Source organism: Phaseolus vulgaris, chromosome 3 (assembly GCF_051622355.1).
Source record: "Phaseolus vulgaris cultivar YP4 chromosome 3, ASM5162235v1, whole genome shotgun sequence".
Taxonomy (NCBI): domain Eukaryota; kingdom Viridiplantae; phylum Streptophyta; class Magnoliopsida; order Fabales; family Fabaceae; genus Phaseolus; species Phaseolus vulgaris.
The window spans coordinates 54765732-54785093 of record NC_143500.1 but is presented as its reverse complement, the minus strand read 5'-3'; the positions used below and the strand labels follow the sequence as shown (position 1 = coordinate 54785093).

General features: G+C 32.3%; 2 protein-coding genes across 5 annotated transcripts; one reads left to right on the top strand and one right to left on the bottom strand.

Annotated features, from left to right (window-relative positions):
* The first annotated feature begins 1448 nt into the window (after positions 1–1448).
* Positions 1449–3075, top strand: MEE14 (maternal effect embryo arrest 14). Its single transcript, XM_068610058.1, has 3 exons — positions 1449–1758; positions 1986–2059; positions 2631–3075. The coding sequence occupies exons 1-3, from the start codon at positions 1560–1562 to the stop codon at positions 2940–2942; spliced, it is 585 nt and encodes a 194-aa protein (XP_068466159.1). The 5' UTR covers positions 1449–1559; the 3' UTR covers positions 2943–3075.
* Positions 3076–6871: 3796 nt separating this feature from the next.
* Positions 6872–18980, bottom strand: ATG2 (autophagy 2). 4 transcript variants are annotated; one of them, XM_068610055.2, is made up of 15 exons: positions 18532–18978; positions 16705–17786; positions 16029–16177; positions 15600–15772; positions 12272–15439; positions 12070–12182; positions 11513–11729; positions 11113–11226; positions 10501–10608; positions 10279–10411; positions 8913–9115; positions 8375–8571; positions 8173–8248; positions 7990–8090; positions 6872–7206 (listed from the first exon to the last, which is right to left on the bottom strand). In XM_068610055.2, the coding sequence occupies exons 1-13, from the start codon at positions 18736–18738 to the stop codon at positions 8179–8181; spliced, it is 5934 nt and encodes a 1977-aa protein (XP_068466156.2). In that variant the 5' UTR covers positions 18739–18978; the 3' UTR covers positions 6872–7206; positions 7990–8090; positions 8173–8178. The 4 variants fall into 4 exon arrangements, with proteins under 4 accessions (XP_068466156.2, XP_068466155.2, XP_068466158.2 ...); XM_068610054.2 differs by lacking the exon at positions 6872–7206 and adding an exon at positions 7417–7652 and having other exon boundaries at positions 18532–18980; XM_068610057.2 differs by lacking the exon at positions 6872–7206 and adding an exon at positions 7417–7652 and having other exon boundaries at positions 12070–12175.
* Positions 18981–19362: the final 382 nt, after the last annotated feature.

The following is a 19362-nucleotide window of genomic DNA, read 5'->3' as shown; positions in this document are numbered from 1 at the left end:
CTAGATTCACTACAATAATCAATAAAAAATCAATAAAAGAACATAAGAATAAGATTGAAAGAATACACTTTTATTAAAATTATAAATTTCTATAATTTTTTTTTACACAATATAATTATTTGTTTATACTTATAACGGTCTTTCTATATAGTACATAAACTAAAAAAACAACATAAAATTGTTAAAAATAACTAAATCTAATAAATGTATACACTGCGTGACACCAATATTAGACTTTTTTTAGTATACGCTTTTTTACTCGTAAAATAAGATTAAAATAAGATGTTTTAATAATTTGATTAAGCTTTCGAGCAAATTATCTACTTAATATTATTTAAGTGAATAATAAAAAATATATACACGAACAAATATACTCTAGGAACAACATCTGAATAAAAATTATAATTTTACTTGTTATTTTATTTTCATAAATATATATATATTATGTTTAATTTGTATTTTAAAAGACTATATATTTCATGTAGATCTTTATTAAATCTGTAATGAAGTATATAATTTTGTGAATAAGTTATACATAAAAGAACAAATTGAATACTGTTTAAAAATGACGAAAAGTCAAACAGTAAAAAAACCTATTTTAAGAAAAAAGTATTAATTAAAAGAAGAAAAAAAATGAGTGAATAAATATCTAAAACAGTTGTAAAATATCAGTCGTATTTGTATCACTCTTTTCGCTACAAAACAAAACAAACAAACCCCACAAAACACCACTTTTTCAAATTATCTTTTATGCTTTTTTTCTTCTGAATTTTTATTTTTCTTCTATTAGATTCATATATTTCGAAATAAAATGTTATATCTAATTGCAACTCTATTCAAATTAAATATCACATTCTGATTTTAGTCAAACAATCTAAATATAGTTTAAGAAAAAGGATCCCAAATAATATTTTCGATTGGCTTTTGATAGTTTTATTTTATTTTAAATCTATCTTCGCATAATTAATTTAATAATTCAAATATTGTAATAGCCATAAAAAAAAACATATAAATACATTCATTTATAATTGTATCGCATAATGGCTCATTTGAATATTTATTCATAAAACCGTATTCCAAAAAAAACTATAATATTTATGTAATTTCCTAAAAGAAACGTTCAAGTATCTTTGAAAAACTGTAAAAATAATTAATCATTTGGTCTTTATTTTTTTTATGTATAAAATAATTTATAATCTTTTCAATTAATTTTTAAGAGCATACTGAGAAGTTTTACAACTGGATAAATTAATAGAATATTTTTAAAATTAGATTGTTATATATAACAGTTGTCAAATACTGACTTTTTTTCATTGACCATTGTCCAAATAACATTTTTATTAATTTTTCAGATAAACTACTAAAATTAAAAAAATAAAATAAAATGTAAAACAACATCATCCTTATCCAAGTGGAGAAACTTGGTATTTAATAATGCATTGTTGTGTCTGAAATCATTCTTCAATAGCCTTATCTTTAATAACAAACTCTGTTTCTGTTTTTCTCTGTTCTCATTCTCCTATTTGTTGCTGAAGAACACACAACACCTTTCGTTTACCATGAAGGCAACGCTGCTTCCTCCATCTTCTGCACCTCTCTTTCTCCCAACCTCTTCAACCAGACATGCTTCCTTTGCTGTTTGTTCTTCATCCAGGAACCAACCCTACATTCCCAAGCTCGAACCTTTTAGCCGAACCAAGTTTGAAAGGGCCCTTAAAGACCCTCCTCTGATCGAGAAATCCGAGAAAGAAATCTTAGGTTTGTTGCATCTTTTTAAATTTCGCATCTTTTTGATAAATCACAAGACCCCTTTTGAGTATTTTTATCTGGGGTATCACTTGAAGTTTTTCTTTTCTGATTTATTCACTCCTTTTGATGTTTGTTTTCCTTTTGCTATAAACAGTGAAATCTGACTATGGTTTTCATCATGATCTGTTGTTGAGTGATCTGAATTCATTGTTGGTGCTGTGTTTTGAATTTTGCAGATTATTGTTTAACGGTTGAAGGTGATGAATCCTACAGTTGCTGGCAGGCTTATTTTGAGCTGAAAGATCTTGAAGTATGTTCTTATTTCTATACCTTGTGTGATTGATGATGAACTATGCTGCAATTTAGAGAAAGATATCTCTATTCTGTTTTCTTGTGTCTTTTATTTTATTTCTCAGAAATAAATCTTTTTTAGTAGATTTATTTCTCTCTTAAAATTATCCAAGAATGAAAAGGAGAAAAAAAAATGAAACTTTATGTAACCCTTAATTAGTTCTAGAAATAAAACATTTAGAATTTCAAGTTTTTTATATTTTAATTCATTTTTCAAGTTTTCCCCTCTTTTGTTTTCCCTTCCCTGTTTCAAACACTGTAAATAAAAAGAAACTTAATAGCAGAGTTAAAGTGAGAAGTGGAAGCATTCTACTATATCAGAGTAACTAAGGTAGATTTAATATACTTATTAAATATTTTAAAAACAAACTTTAAAATGATTCTGATTTTTTCAATATATAGAAAAAATTATAATTTTTCAATACAGTGCCAAGCTGTGTTCATTTCTTGAAAAAGCATGAACTGTCAGTGAGATTCATGTTGTGATTGGATGTTGAATTTAGTAAGTTTTGTTGTTCTTAATTATGCAGAAAGAGTCTCCAAAAGCAGACATAGAGAAGTTGATTCTGGAGACTGGTGGTGTAAAATCCTTAATAGGATGTTTGCATGGAATAGCAGCAGGCATGCAAAAAGTGAAGAAAGAGGAGACAGAACTGAGTAAGAATGTGAAATCAGAAGGTGAGAAACAGTGTCCTATACCTGATGGATTGCCAAAAACTGATGAACAACTGAAGGAAGAAGAAGAAGCAAAAATGCCAGATTCACCATACACTAAGCTTCTAAGAACCATGGGAAGGTACCCTGCATGGTATTCTCCTGCACCTGACCATGAAACAGATTGATTCACCAATCATCATTGCAATACATGCAAACAAACATAATAGACTCTGGTTATGATACACCAATGTAAATGGAATAGATGTAAATTTTGGTATTTTTTTTAACTTTGCATAATGCTATTGTTTTCTATGAGAATTTGGAATACTTTTTGTTTAAGTTTACAATCAACAAATTTAGATATATTAAATAGAGTTTTAATTTTACAAATTATTAAATTCGAAACTGGAAATAGAGTTTATTGAAAAAAAATGTAAGCTTAATAAGCTGATATTTAAATTAAATAATCAATATAACTTCATTTATGATATTTAAATAATAAAAAGTCGAAAAGAAATAATTGAAAGTACACATATATATATATAGGATATTTGGAAATAAAAGAAAGAAATAGGAACGATTTATGAATTATAAATTAGTAATTAACAATAATAAAAAATAATTTTGTAAGAAATTAGTAAACAAGAAAGGAAATATTGTTTTTATACTTAACTCGATGTTTATTAAGCATAAGTATAAAATTGTTTTTTCCTTATAAAAAAATCTAATGTATAGATATCTTTTGGAGTGGTTGGATATTATCTTAGTTCTTTTGGATTTATTTGGCAAATATTTTTTTTTTCAGAATTTTTTTTTGTTAACATCTTTTTCAATTAATAACGAAATCACTTCTTTTTTGTGCATAAACTTTTTTATGTATTATTACTTTTATCTCTTGAGATTATTTCATCCTCAATCTACAACTTTCATCTTGATAAAAAAAATAATATCTTCGACTGTTTTACCAAAAAACTATATTATATTTAATTCATTTTTAATATTTTTAACTTTACCCAAATAAACTTTTATTGGATCGGCTACTCAAATAAACTTACTTTTTAAATATTGATATTCATCTATTTATGTAGAATATTAATTACATTCTTTATAATATTCTACTATAACCTTCTCCTCTTCAATGAATAATCGACATAATAATAATAATAATAATACATTAATGTTATTTTAAATACTTAGAAATTCACATTCTTACTTACTTTACGTTAGTCCTAGTCATTTATAATTGATTTTCTTAATTGATGTTTTTTTTCATTTGTACTTTAATTATTTGAAAAAAAATTCTTTTTATCACATCAAATACAAAGTTATGATTATATTATTTTGACTAGGAATGGCAAAGCGGGACGGGTCGTGCGGGCCGGTCTACGGTCCGTTGGTGAAAAACGCGGGACGGACTGACCTTTTCAACCCGCTAACCCACAAGAAAAAAGAAATTGACACTTAACAACAGCAAAACAACGCAATTAGGTTTTCACAAAATTTCAAAGAAAGAAACACAATCGCGTCAATAATGTTTATGTTTAATATTTTTGAATTAATATTTATGTTTATGTTTAATGTTTTGGAATTAGGTATTTTTAATGTTTTGGAAGTGGAAGAATAGTGATATTTGATAATGTTTAATGTTTTGATGTTTGACTATGTTTGAAAAGGAAGAAAAAGAATTTAGGTTTAATAGTAAAAAATATATAGGTTTTATTTGACAATTTTTTAAGAACAAAATGTAAAAAAAATAAAAATATTTAATTTAAAAAAAGAAAAGAAAAAAGAACGCGGGCTGGTCCGCAAACTCGCGGGCTGGTCCGCAAACTCGCGGGCCAGCTCTTATGCGAGGCGGGTTAAGAATTCTAGCCCATAATAACTTTGCGGGACGGACCAACCCAATCCACATTTTTGCGGGTCAAACGCGGGATGGACCAATGCGGGACGGACTGCCCGCTTTGCCACCCATAATTTTGACAATATTTGAAAATATCAATAAATTAGTTTGTTGATTTTATCAATAATAAAATCTACTAATCAGTTTTATTTTAAAATTTAAATCTTTAACTTTTTAGTTGATTATCACATGACAAATGGTTATTGGATTCAATTTCAACCATTCTACTTATCAATAAAACTCCATTTTAATTTTCCTTTTCATCTTTTTCAAATTTCTATTTATAAACTTCTATTTGCATCACTTTCTCACATTACTTTTTTTTTCATCTTCAATCTCTCAAAAAGTAAAAAGTAACCTTTTCATAAATGGTAACCACTTGTTCTTAAGTAATCATCATGCTCTTCTTCTTCAATCTTTAATTTTCTTTTCTTTCCTTTAGCTAGTGACACTCTATCTTCACGTGACATGATTATAAATATTCTCTTTAAATTAATTAATTAAAGCATATTTCATTCTATTTGTGATGATACAATAGAATGAATAAGTTAAAAAACATAGTTTGAAAGAGACATGTTGTGGTCCTAAAAGCTTTCTTTATATGTCTCTAATCTCTATGCCTTATTCTATGTATGTGTCATATCAAATATGAATAAAATAATAATAATAATTATATTAAAAATAATGTTTCTCATCTCAATCAATCTTGCATTATGATAAATACAAAGGAAAAACTTCTTTGTGATAGACAATTTAATCATCAATTTCAGACCACTTTTATGAAGTCCCCACGAATATTTATTGTTCTAATTGAGTGTTTTTTTTATATAAACTTTGCAATTTTTATATTGTTATAATTGCGTAATTTTAGTTGGTTTTCTCATTTTAAATAGAATAAAATTTGGTTAATATATTTTTTTTACTTTTTATTTTTGTATTATTAAAAATATTTTACAAAACACTAGTATAAATAAATATATCAATTCTTATATTTTTGTTTCAAAAAAATAATTATAATTGAAAAAATAAATTATTAATAAAACGTTAAAATGTAAGATTTTGTGGGTTAAGAAATCGAAGAGAGAGATACACTTATTGTCATTTTTGCAATATTAATTGTATTTTCGATTTTTAATTTTTCAAAAATTAAGTTATTTTGATCTATTATTAAATTATTAAGCAAAACATTAAAAGTATATTTCAAAAATTGTTTCGAAAATTCCAAAAAACTTCCTCTAGAATATTTCTAGAACAAGTAATTTGAAAGTTATTTTTGAAAAGTTAAATGATCATTTAAAAAAAGTTAAATATATTTTTTATCTTTCTATCAATTTTGTTTTAGTCCAGATTTTAGACCTTTGAGTACCTATAATAATGAGTACCTATAATAAGGAAACTATTAAAATTTGATCATTGCCAATTGATTTTTAAATGGGAAACAGATTTTTAATGTAAATTAAAATGTTAAAACATTTTATAATGACCTATTGTTAATATGAATATTATAATACAATTTACTTTTCTTTTGTAACATGCAAAAAAAAAAATACTAGTAAAATTTCATTCTAATAGTTTTTTTTTCTATTTTTTTACTAGAAGTATCTAAGAAGTTTAAAGTTTGAAAAAAAAACAAAAACTAATTTAAGGTTATACTACTTGGACAAAAAAATATATTTAAACCTTTTAAAAAATTATAAAAAAAGAGTTAGAAATTATGGGGATGCAGGAGAAAAAGGTATAGAGGACCTCTAATGGCTTTTATGCAGACTAGAGAAACACTTATATTGTATGATTTCCTTTCTTGACATTGCGATGTTGTATTCCCAATTTCAATAAGCAGGATTTTCCAAACCTATGAAAAAACGATGAAGTCGATGAGCCTTCAGAATTGGCTCTAGTTTCCACACCAGAAAATTAGAAGTATCAAGTTTAGCAACTCAAATAGGTGAAATTCAGCAGAGGTTGTTTGAATTATGAGTTGAGATGTTGGAGAAGGTGATTCAAGCTCAACTATGAATGGGTACAAAGAGTCTCTCTCATATAGAGCTAAGATACAAAGAGTAACTAAAACTATCACAAACAAATCACAGTTGTAACAGAAACCTATACCCAAATATACTCTAACAGTATGACTAAGAATAAAATTTTAAAGAGTTTTTTTTTATTTAAAAGATATTTATAAAAATAAAATAAGTAAAAGATTAAAGCACTAACTATGTTATAATTTATCAGTTTATTTCTTTTCTTTTATAAATTATTAAACTAGAGAATACTTAATAAAAAAGAAAAACCTGTCCTCCCTTTGTTATTCCTTAAACCTCAACTTTGAAACATTTGAGAAGCTATACACCATATAGCATAAATCTGCATACTAATATCACACTTCCCAACATAGAACAAGTTCACCAAGGCACACACCTCTTCAGCACAGACCTTTATAGCAAATTCATGATTTTTGTTGTAAAGAATTTGAAACCAAAGATCAAACTAGGCCTTCTTGTATCGTCAAGAGCCAACAAGAAATAATACAAATCTGATACTCGTAGTACCTATTCAGAATAAAATATTCACGGTAAAAAATCAATAATTTACACTAATCAGCAATTACAATAAATAAATATTTCTCTTTTGTCATTTACATGTGAAAAACATCGCCACAAGCATTGGCAACATAAAATTGCCACATTATTGAGAGACTGCATTGTCAACACTTTTCCGGTACTAACTAACCTCAGTAAAATTAAAGGATTGAAAAAAGCTGGATTTTGAACACAATTCACTATTTACAACAAATAAAGGCATTATACATAAATATCAATATTTTCAAAGAATGATATTATGTACATCTAACTACATCAATTGGGTCATTATACCTACAATGACACCCGTTTGAATAAGAATAAGATTAACAAGCACCATCCATATTTACAGTATATACAGTTACTCAGAATCTCTGATACAAAAGAATCATCTGGCTGGTTCTGTAACTCTACATCTGCAGCCAATGCACATATTTAGAAGTGGGAAATGAAACACAAGAAAGACTATAAGCATAAATAAGAGCTCAATTTACAGCTTAAGACAGAAATGAGATTCGCAATGATTTTATTAAATAAAGTGCTATTTCAAAAAACAACGTTCAGGAATCAATGGTTATTGTCAGAAGGTATCTCATACATTTTACTGAAGTCGATACATAATGATAGTAGTATGAAGAACTTAGCACCCATCTAGAGATATCATTCAAAATTAACAAGCCACCAAAGATTCCTTTTTATGCACTACTTCAATTGATAGAGTTATCTTTTACTAAGAATGGAGGCTCAACTCACATGATACACGAGAGACTACCCAGCAAATTAAAGAAAAGCTCTTCTGAATCTGCTTGGTAAGGGAAGCGAGAGTATCAACTAATCAATCCTCACATAATAATCTGCAGAGTTAAAAATATATATTAAATGTTAAAATTCTAATGTCATTTTAGTACGAAGATAAAGCAATGTCACTAATGGCACCATTAATCAGTCTTCTTCCCAGGGTTGTGCTGGACAATATTTCTCCATGGATTCCTTTTTACGTTCTGGATCTAGGCTGTAAAGGGGGAGGGGGGGAAACACCAGTTATATCCAATTTTGGAAAAGTCAAGGAGTTACGGAACAGCCAAAGTTTCCATTCGAGAAAAGAATTACTTAAAGTCAAGTCAGCTCTATCACAGACCTATTTCTGAATCCAAGAAGAGCACAGTGTACAGCACTAGCACAAGCTGAAGCGGGGGCTATGGCAGCAGCAGGAACTGCTCGAACAGCAGCAGCCAAGGCAGGTCCAGCACCTGAACCTCTCTGAAATTTTTTTAAGGGGCTCTGAACTAACACAGCAGCAGATTTTCCCAAGCCATCACTAAGACTCTCATAAGCCTATAAAACCAAGAAAAATAACCTTAATGTAGCCAAGGAAAAAAAAATTAACACAATGAATGTTGGTGATTTGTACAAGCATCCATGATCATGATCCCTGAGGGAATGAGTAAATAAATCTAAACATAGATTATGTGATGCAAGCAATTAATCCAAATGGTTTCAACAAGTCAAATGGTATTTACGAAAATAAATTGAGTGCTACAGGCAGCTTCAGATCAGATTATTCATATTGCGTTTACCGAAGACACATTCTTTTCTGTCCTTTCACTTAACACGTGTTTAAGACGTCAGACATAGACAAGACCAACATATCATTCTCAATAATTTTGACATTTCACCTGTTGAATTCCTTCTTGGGCATCTTTAGGTTGATTGGATCGAACATCTGTTTTTGATTTGTCTTTCACAGGCAGTGGAACTGGAGAAGGTATGCTTGAAAGAATATATTCTGCTTGGAGGAGAATGTCATGGGCTCCGGCAGCTAGATGAACTCCAAGTCCAACAGCTTCAAGAGAAATGCTTCGAAGAAATGCAATTGTACCTACAAAGATTTGTTAATATTACAACGAAAACTGAGCCAGAGTAGAGCAACTCAGCATTAATGGTCCAGAAAACTAAGCAAAAAATCCTATAATCATTCAAATGGATTTAGAAAACTGAATTCAGCAATGGAAGCTTCAGAAGTGCCAACTGCCAACATAAGGAACACTAAGAGTGATGGTATAAGTTATTGCAACTGGAGACTATTTATTTACCAGTGAAAGATTATGTACAAACCACTATATGCCCTACACTACTCCAGTACTTTTATGTGACAATCAAAGTGCTATAGCCACTGCTCACAATCCAGTTTTTTATAATCGTACTAAACTAAACACATGGAGATTGATGTTTTTTTTTGTGTGAGAGAAGATTCAGGCCAAGCAGCTCTATATTTATCATATCCCTGCTCTTGATCAGTGGGCATATGCTCTAACAAAGCCACTATCTTCAGCTCGATTTACGTTTCTTCGAAGCAAACACAATGTGAAGAATTTTTCTTCTGAAAAATGTCCTCCTTGAGTTTGAGGGGGGATGTTAGTAAGAATTGCTAGTGTATAGTTCCATTGTAATATTCATATTAGCTAGGCGGTAGCACACAGCAGTTGAACGGTGCAAACACTATAAATACTTGTAACATTCATTTCATTGATTGTTGAACAACCAATAAAATTTCTCTCGTTCAGTTTCTCTAAGATATAGTATGGTTCTCCCAAGGTTATTATCAATTTGTACCAGAGTTCTCCACCATCTCTCTCAATTGAAATTGAATAGCACAGAGGTGATACAAGTATTGCCGGGTTCACTTGGGATTATAGTCAAATGGCCGGAACACAACAAGACCTTTGGGGCTGCAAAGTGTGATTGGATGTTAAGATCTAATTGGAAGTTATAAAAGTGGAGTTCCAGATTGGAAGGGTAAGCGTGATGTTTATAAAAATTTGGGCTCACCAACTACAACAGCAAGCTTTTGTGGTGTGATTCTTCTATGGTTAGTATCATGTTTCAATATCTAAATAAATTGCAGAAATGTTAGCACTACCAACAGATACCTCATAAATATGATAAATTCTACTGCTGTAGCTGGCTTATTTTTTATTATCTCGAGCATAAATCTAAATTATACAGATAAAACTAGCAGAAAAATATGTATCAACAACCTACCTCTCTGCACACCCTTGAGCACTCTCCGCTCCTTCTTGTAGCTCTCTACTGGTGATGAAACCAGCTTAGCAGCACCAGCCCCAACTGCAATCAATGATCGCACAGTAGGAAGCCCCCGGAGTATTTTATGAATCTACATATTGAACAATGTAAATATTAGAAATGAAGAGAGCTAAAAAGTAACCCTGACGTTTCCAAGGAATATAATCCAAGTTAGCATACTTGATTCTGAGATATATCTTCCAACCAATCCCCTGCAGTAATTTCACAAACACTGGCCCAACCGTAGACGCCAGAAGCATGAACATGTTTCAGGTTAAGCTCGACCCCCTGGGACAACATACAAAACATATTTATATTTACTTTTTTTGCAACAAATAGTTTATTTTTTGCATTAATCATTGAAAATAAAAAGGGTACAATGCTTTTTATATGATTTTCAGGGTGCAAAACCAGGAGTGTCATTACGACACCATATAATATAATAGTCCTATATGAGTCGACAAACACATCAAACTCAGTTTAAAAGATAATAGTCTATTATTTGAAGAATATCTTGAAACAGACAAATATAAGGAAACAGAGTTGTCCTGTACATTCTTTGTAGCTTGATAAAAACCACCTATCTGCCAATTGTACTTCCCCCACTAAAATAGCAAGCATTGATGCTATACTGTATAACAATTAGCCCATCAGGTGATAATATGGGTAGTTATAAAACTAAAGTATGAAAGGAAAGAGGACAACCAGGGGTATAAAGCTGGGCTGGACTTTTTATCTAAACTTAATCAATAATAGGAAATAAATAAAATTTAAAAATTGAAGAAATTTTACCTTCCACGGGACAAGATTGACAAGCTCTACATACTTTCCATGCCTTAAAGCTGCTAGATCTACACGACTCGGACTGTAATCCACCCGAACAAGAATAGGCCATATATCTAGCTTCTGAAACCAAAATAAATATATGAATACATTAATATTACCACGTAGAAGAAAAGCTTATCAATTAATGTCTTAAATATGCTTTAAGATGGGGATTAGACCACAACACAAGTTTTTCTTCAACATGATGGGAACAACAGTTCAATTCAATACAACACTTAGCGAGGAAAATGGATTGATAGGTATAATAATTGGGATTTCCGTCTTTCTTTAAACACTTTATGTTGCAGTAGAACACTGTACAGTCCAAAAATATAGCAAAACAAGAATAATATAGAACACAACTCACCTGGAAGTAGGGAAGCAGCGCCTCTGGTGCAATTGAATGAAATACACAATCTTTATTTTTCTTAGTCTTCTCGGGCAATGATTTTGAACCCTCAAAATCTTGACAACTATTAGAAAACTGATCCTTCAATGTGTTTTTTCTCCCAAAGAAGTCAACAAAAAAATCAAGCTGGCATTGATGGAGATGTAACAACAAAGGTAAAATAGCAACATTTAACCTGAAAAGGAGAAAGAAAAGCGTGTAATATATGACATACTTCATGCTTAATATTTCCTATATTATTTTAAGTTTTAGGGAATGCTGTAATCAAGTGAACTTTAGTGGTGAAGAAAGACCAGGATATCAAATATTGCTTGTGTATATTTATTAACATATACATCACCATGATATTATACTGTAGTCAAAATGTCCTAGTCACCTAATAGTTGAAGAAAGTTGAAGCAATTCCCAAACCAGTCAGCCTATTTCAGTCACAACTAATGGTATGGTTTACAAAGGGGATACCAATACCATACCATTTCCAAATTCCAAAAAAAACAGTTAGAATGGCACTTTACCTGTACTCCTCAAGGGGAGTAAGAGGATCTGGTCTAACTGCATCCAAGTCCAATTTAAATGCTTTTGAAAATGATTCCCTAGGATGACCTTTTGAGTGATAATATCCTAATACCTTCCAATTTAAAAGTAGAGATATTAACTTGTAAGTTTAAAGATGTTTGATGTAAAACCATGAATAAGCAACTAAATTTTCAGAATTACCAGTTTCCAAGGTGCATCATGGCTTCTGTCATAGAGATAAAAATCTTGAACAGACACATGCATCTTAGATACATGTAGTCCACCAACTGGAAATATGTCATACTGAAATTTTATCCCAGATAATGCAAGTTCCAAGCAAATAGATGTGTCTCTCCCAGAATACTGCCCACTTTTCTCAGAGTCAAGCCAGTCAGAACCACCATACATTCTCCATCTTATATCAATTCTCTTCAGAATTACTCGTCCACAAGTTTCACCATGTGATGAGCTATCGTCAGATAAAAGCATGCCTCGATGATCTACAGCCTTTTCCAGTTCAGATTGTTTGCTTTCCTCTGCAATGTGGTTTTCTAATACTTTCAGAGAGGTGCCTCCATACCATCTACCACTTCCTCTTTCAATCTCTTTATGTTCCACATTCCTCAGTTTGTGTCTAGAAAGCTCATCACAATGAATACCTAAAGATAGCTCCGACAGAGGGCATAAGTCAGACAAACAATAGCTTTCTATAACCTCTGGAAAACAACCCTCTTGCAGAAATGAAGTATCGCTACCTTCTGGTCCTAGCACACTCACTGGCTCAGTCAAAGTTAATTCATGAGAGAGAATTTCAGGCTTATGGAAATTCATCTGACCAACCTCGATTAAGCTTCCGTCAAGTGGAATCCCTGATCCAAAAGGATAAGATTGGGATGCATTATTGTTATTTACTTTAAATGCATCTTCACATATTTCATCCATCCAGCCAGCTATACTAGATCCATCCGTTGAAAATGTTGGAGGGGAGCATTGTTCAGAAATTGTAGACATAGAGTCAAATCTAAGATTCTTATTTTCAATTTTAAATTCATTCCTTTGTTGTGCCTGTTGAACGTTATGCCACCTATTCTGCAAATGCACAATAGATTCCTCCACATCAGGAGCAAATAATTGCTGAAGTTGGGCAGCCAAACGAATCAGACCAGCAGTTGTGTCATAGCATGTTTCCACATTAAGGTGAGATTTAGATAATTCCAGTTCCCAGAGAAGACTACTTGTACAGTTTGTTTTCAAAATCGCCTCCATAAAAGCCTCCTGAGCAACTTTAACATAACCAGTTTTTTGAAGATGTTCAACACTATAAATGCCAGACACAGAATTCAATTCTGATATTAAATGAAGTAGAAGCCCCAAGTCATGCACTCGGATTTGGAAAACACTTCCAACTGTGTCTTCTGAAGATGAATTTGAAAGAGTTAAGCTGGATGCAGCCAACAAACAGGAAACACATTGTTCACTCATATCTTCATTAAGTGAACAGCTAGACTCTGAATTCAGTTCACTCTGAACTACAGGATTCTTCACATAAGGCTCATAGCTCAAAGCAATATCAATCAAGCACAGAACAAAAGAAGTTGTGTAAGAGACATTATGTTCCTTCTTTGAAATACTAGTATCTCCTACCCCTTTGGTATTAGAAGCAGGCAAACAGAAAAAGGATGAAATTGCATCAAACCAATCCAAACGACCACCTACAGCAATAATCGTACCACAACTGACAGTAATGGATGTTACAGTGTCAGAAATCTCGGGGTCAGAGAGACAAATGACTTCAGAACCAGCACATTTGGAAGATAATGCATTAGAACCTCCTCCATCACCTCTTTTCACAGAGGAGTTGCTACAAGTAATCAGAAGAAACTCATGATCAGGAAGTCCAGTGACAAACCCCCACAACTTGCCTTCACCATGAGCTAATCGGAAGAAACTTGCAGCCTTAATGCCGCCAGTATTGGTCACCGACAGCACCTCAAACTTTTGAACTTTCAGCCTGAACTGACACCAAATTCCAGGAAGTTCACTCTTGATTGAACTTTTGGTTCTCTCAGATGTATCCCTATCAATAAGAATTTCAAGAGAATCACATTCCAAAAATACTGATGATTGTGAGACAGAAGATTCCTTTTCAACATTGGCTTCCTTAGAAGTCACACATGTCAATGCATTCAATGTCTGATGTAGAAGATCATGTATGCCTTTATATTGAGAATAATTCACGTTAATCACAAGTTGAGATAGATGGACATGTATGAGAAACGATGAGCTTAAAATCATCTCTTGTTGAGTTTGAGATTTCCAATCTTCCAGATCTTTCACTGTTGATGCAGACACAAACTCGTGCCCCCTTCTTCCAGTGTCCTCTTTGCCCCTACTTTCCTCTGAATTAGCAAATAATCTGGCTTTCTTAGCAATCCAAGGACCAGTCACTTTACCCCCTTGCCAAACAACACGAAAAACAGAGAAACATCCTCTTCTATGAAATATAGAAAAGAAGCAGCTAGCAGAAAATTTCTCATTCTGCGCATCATAGGATATGATTCCACCATTCTCATTACTTGATGTGATCAAGTAGATGTCAAGATCACAGAAACTCAGTTGAAGAGATTGGGCAGATACAGAAGGAAATCTTTTATTCGAACTTGCATTTGAACTTTGACTATAATCTGGAGTGCTACCATTGTTCAAAGGTGACAGTGAAGTAAAATCAAGAGCAAAGAACTGTTCCCAGGGAAATGAATTGTTATAATCTTCGTCCCTTCCGAAAGGAAAACACAATATCACTCTTGCATTAGAAATTGATATATCACCGTGCAAGCATTGTGTTGTGGAGAAAGATGTCACACAGGGACTAGAACCTTCCTTCATATTACTCTGAGACGGTCCACACTTGTTATCTGATTCTTCAGATAGAATTATATTTTCTTTATTATGCATCCCAAGTGATTTATCAACTTCCTTTAGCAGATTCATGAGCACATTAATTACTGAAAAGATAACCCAAAAAATAAATGGGGGCAAGTTCAGTGAGAATGATGTCTTTCCTGTCAGGCAACCATCAGATGAACTTGATTGCATTGAAAATTGGCAATTCGTGACACCAGAAGTTCTAAACAGTGTAACTTTCAACAAACAATCATTATTTCCAAATGGAAAATCTGTCGCAACAGGCCCAATTAATGAATGTGAATCTATATTGTAAGAGGTAGACGAAGGGAGAGCATCAAGGACCTTAGCTTGTAGGTGTTGAACCAAAGCAGTTTGATTTTTAGCATCAATTCCAATGTTCACAAAATTAGCAACTTCTACATGCCTCACCTTTGCATCAAGAGTCATGCCTTGAGGGCATACCTATTGGGATCACAATGCATTAAAAGTTAGTGGAGGAATTTATTCAAAAACAAGTATCAGAGTAGATACAGGTAAATAAATAGGTCTCTCAAAGCAAGCATGAAGCCATGGGTAAAGATTTTGCAAAGGGATTTGGGTAAAGCATAGAAGCAAAATTTACCTGCAATGCAAAAACAATGTCATTGCACTCTGCACCAAGATAATCAATTTGTAACCCAGCCATGTGATCAATTTCAGTATCAGAAACTGTATTCTGTTCATCAACACAGCTAGACAAAACAATTGATACTCCAGCAAAAGTTGCCCTGAAATTGGTTTCCATATGTTGATGTTCTGTTTGTTAATATCATAAAAAACATTAGTGAATAACAAACTATCAAAAGGAAACAGTATATATTTTGTATGCTTATTTGTTCAGCACAAACATTAGAAATAGTAGTTTAGCTCCTGTATATTTACTTGTATATAGACATGAAAAAATGCAATATGCAAGAGTGAAATGCATATAAAAAGTTTAAACAAAACAGATTGAAGATTATAAAGTTTCTATAACAAATTAACTACAAAAATAGCTGGAAAAATTAAGTACCAGATGGAATATGCAAAGATCCAGAAGCAAGGCTGGATGCAGCAGTAATAGCACTAAAAACTGAATATGTCCAATTCCACATTCCACTGTTTCCTAAAGCTGATTGCGAATTTCTCATTCCATCAAAACATTCAAAAAACTGGTCCACACTGCAGAATTCCCATAACAAAATTATCAACAGATTCAGAGTCAACAAAGGTAGGGAAGACCTATAAACTCCTAAAAATACCTAATTGATTTAGCTATCATGTGCATAGTAGATATCCTAAGGAAGTGATATTTCTTTACATTGTTAACATTAGGTAAAATTGCAAAAAGTATACAAATTATAAAGTTTACCTCAGAGTAACCATAAAGTTGAATTGATGATACAGTGAACACAAATTATACTTCCATTTTAAAGCTTTTAGACTCATCTGTAACACATACATCCAGTAGAGATATTTGAGTGAATTTCAAAATTTTCTACTGGAGAGTTTATTTTTCTCTTTGGGAGGGAAGGATCAATTGATGACAAATATTTAATTGGAAAGTAGCATAAGAAAGTTTCCTATTCAATAAGATTTTCAGAATTGTCATTTGTCAAGGTATCCAGAGAGACTGCCAATAGCAATTTACTTCAATTAAATGTTTCTCTAATAATGATAACATTTAAAAGGGAAAAAGAAGGACCTACCTTGCCCCAAAATCAAGTTCTTGAATACCATCTTTATTATGATTTGTGTCTGCAGATAATGGTACCCAATCGGATATAAGATTAGCCGCAGGAAGTAAATCTTCAGCAAGGGTTTCAGGTTGGATCATAGAAGCGTATTCAGCTGACAAACTACCGCCAGCAGTTATACTCTCACTGGGAGCATTGGTAATAGAAACTGAAGTTGATGAATGACGTAACAATGTAGAATTTAACTGGGCAGGTCCTCTTATGTTGTGATTTGTGCAACCTTTGCCATCCTTGTTCAGATTCTTAAGAGTTTCCCATGATTGCAATAGCCATTTAATAGAGCTAGGCTGAAATCTTAACACTATGGGATCAACACAAGCATCAGCATCCACCTTGCAAATGTCCAAGGAGCCATTCTTCCAAGGAATACTTAATTTTATACTTCCACTAAATCCACCTTTGTTCCCAGTCAAGACTGGACATGTTTCTATATTTGACCCCAAAACAGGTTCATCACATCCTGCCCTTGATTCATGCTGAAAGTAAAAATCCTCATTATCTATTTGGAGAAGCTCAATAACTGCTCCATGAAACTTTACAAAGTTTGTTAACTGGCTTATTCCAAGGACATCAACATTCAAATCAGCATCTTCAGACAGACTAGTTCCACATTGTATTTCAGAAATCTGAAGAACTAAGGCATGACGACGATATGTCTTATTTTCTACTTTATCTAAAGATGGATCAAATGCAACAATTACATTTTTTACTGTAACATGGAAGCTTGTGAGCAACCACTTTATCATTTTTGCTATAGTTTTCACACCTTCGTGAACATCCATGGAAGCCAACTTCTCAGCATCATCTGATATTTCGTGCTCAGTCATCGTTGAGCTGTATCTGTGGTGATGATTATCACTATTATCCATGCTACAAGTTACATCTTCACTTGTTGACACTTTATCTGAGCACGGAGAAACTACCAATTCAAGCCCATTCACTTCAACCTCACAACCTTTACCACTCCATGGCATTTTAATCAACAGGTAGCCAATTGAACCTTCTTTGATCATTATGGATGATGTCTTACCAAACTGTTAAACATTTGCAGAGGAAGGCGATAAGTTAACAATAAATAAATAAATAAATACCCTTCATGCTTTTTAGCTGAGAACACCATCCAATTCTATAAAAACAATCCTAAATGTTTACTTTGTGATAAAACTTACCCTACATTAAGAATTCATATTTTTCCTATAACAAACACCATTTGACGTACTTAGGTCCCATTTGAAAGAGCTTATGATCTGGCAGTCCAGAAACTGTTTTCAGCTTATTCCACTCTACGATAGTTTATGAAAACAGCTTATATCTTGTATAAAAACAATTATGAGTACCTACTCAGTGAGACCTTCATTATGTTATTTGCCAAAAGGATCCTTAGTCCTTATGAGAGAGGTGATGCATGTATGAGGAGCATATCAAGTGACAGCACTATATTATCACAAGAGATTGACGGAAAACCATATTTTGAGCCTCAAGGCCTTACCTGACCCTACCGAACCAAAAATTCATCTAAGCTTGTATTTACCAACAAAAAAGAAAAAGAACAAATTGACAGAACCAAAGCGAACCATTAAGTCTCACCTAGCTGGCCAAAACGACAAGTTACAGAAAGCCACATGACTTTACATCCTAACCTTGACCATACATACACGACCGAATTTAATAAACAACTAATTCAAGTTAGGCTTCCTTCTGCTATTCCTTACATCCTAATACCTTCTTTCAGCACTTTCAATCCATAAAAAAAAAAAGGGGCGATAATAGCTGGAATACCTTGGCGTTGACGAAATCGACATTGAGAGCGAGATCGGAGAGCTGAATTGTTCCCTGAGAGAGCTGCACGTCGAGCTGGTCGAGGTCAAGGTCGCCGAGAATGAACTGGCCAAGTTTCTTCTTGAGGAAGAACTTGCAAACCCTCTTGAGAGCCCAGCGCGAGAAGGTGGCCTCGGCGGATTTGGCAAAATTCCGCCAGGGGAACATGGCGGGCGGAGGGAGAATTGGGCGGAATTAGGGTTTAGAGAGAGAAATTGGAGGGAAAATCGGAGGAAGGTGGCGGCGACGAAGCATAAAGCTCCATAAATGGGAGGAACAGAAGGAAGAACGGTTTTAAATTAAATGAAAACAAATTCTAGTGTTTCTACTTTTTCTTCCTTATTCCTCCCATTTTTCCCCCTCTTCCATGCGATTTTACTTTATCCTTTTCAAAATCAGTTACTTCTCATAATAAATTCTGTTGACAACGGATCTTAAATATCCTATTAATCAATAGATTAACATAATGGATCTAACCATAATATCTTTTTCATTTTTCATCTAAATTTTCTTTTTAATTCTTTTATTTCTTCATTTATTTATAATAGGAATAGTGTAACAGGACACTTATAAGAGTAATATATATTTTCAGTAAGTAATAAAAAATCATTAAATCTTAAAAAAATTGGTAATTTTTTTATTATTGATTATTAAGATTTAATTTATATTTATATTTGTATCACATCCCATTCAACTCCTTTTTGTTATATGATATGAATACAATGTTAGTAATTTAATATATATATATATAATAAAATTACAGTTGGTATTTATATTTTCATGAGATAATAT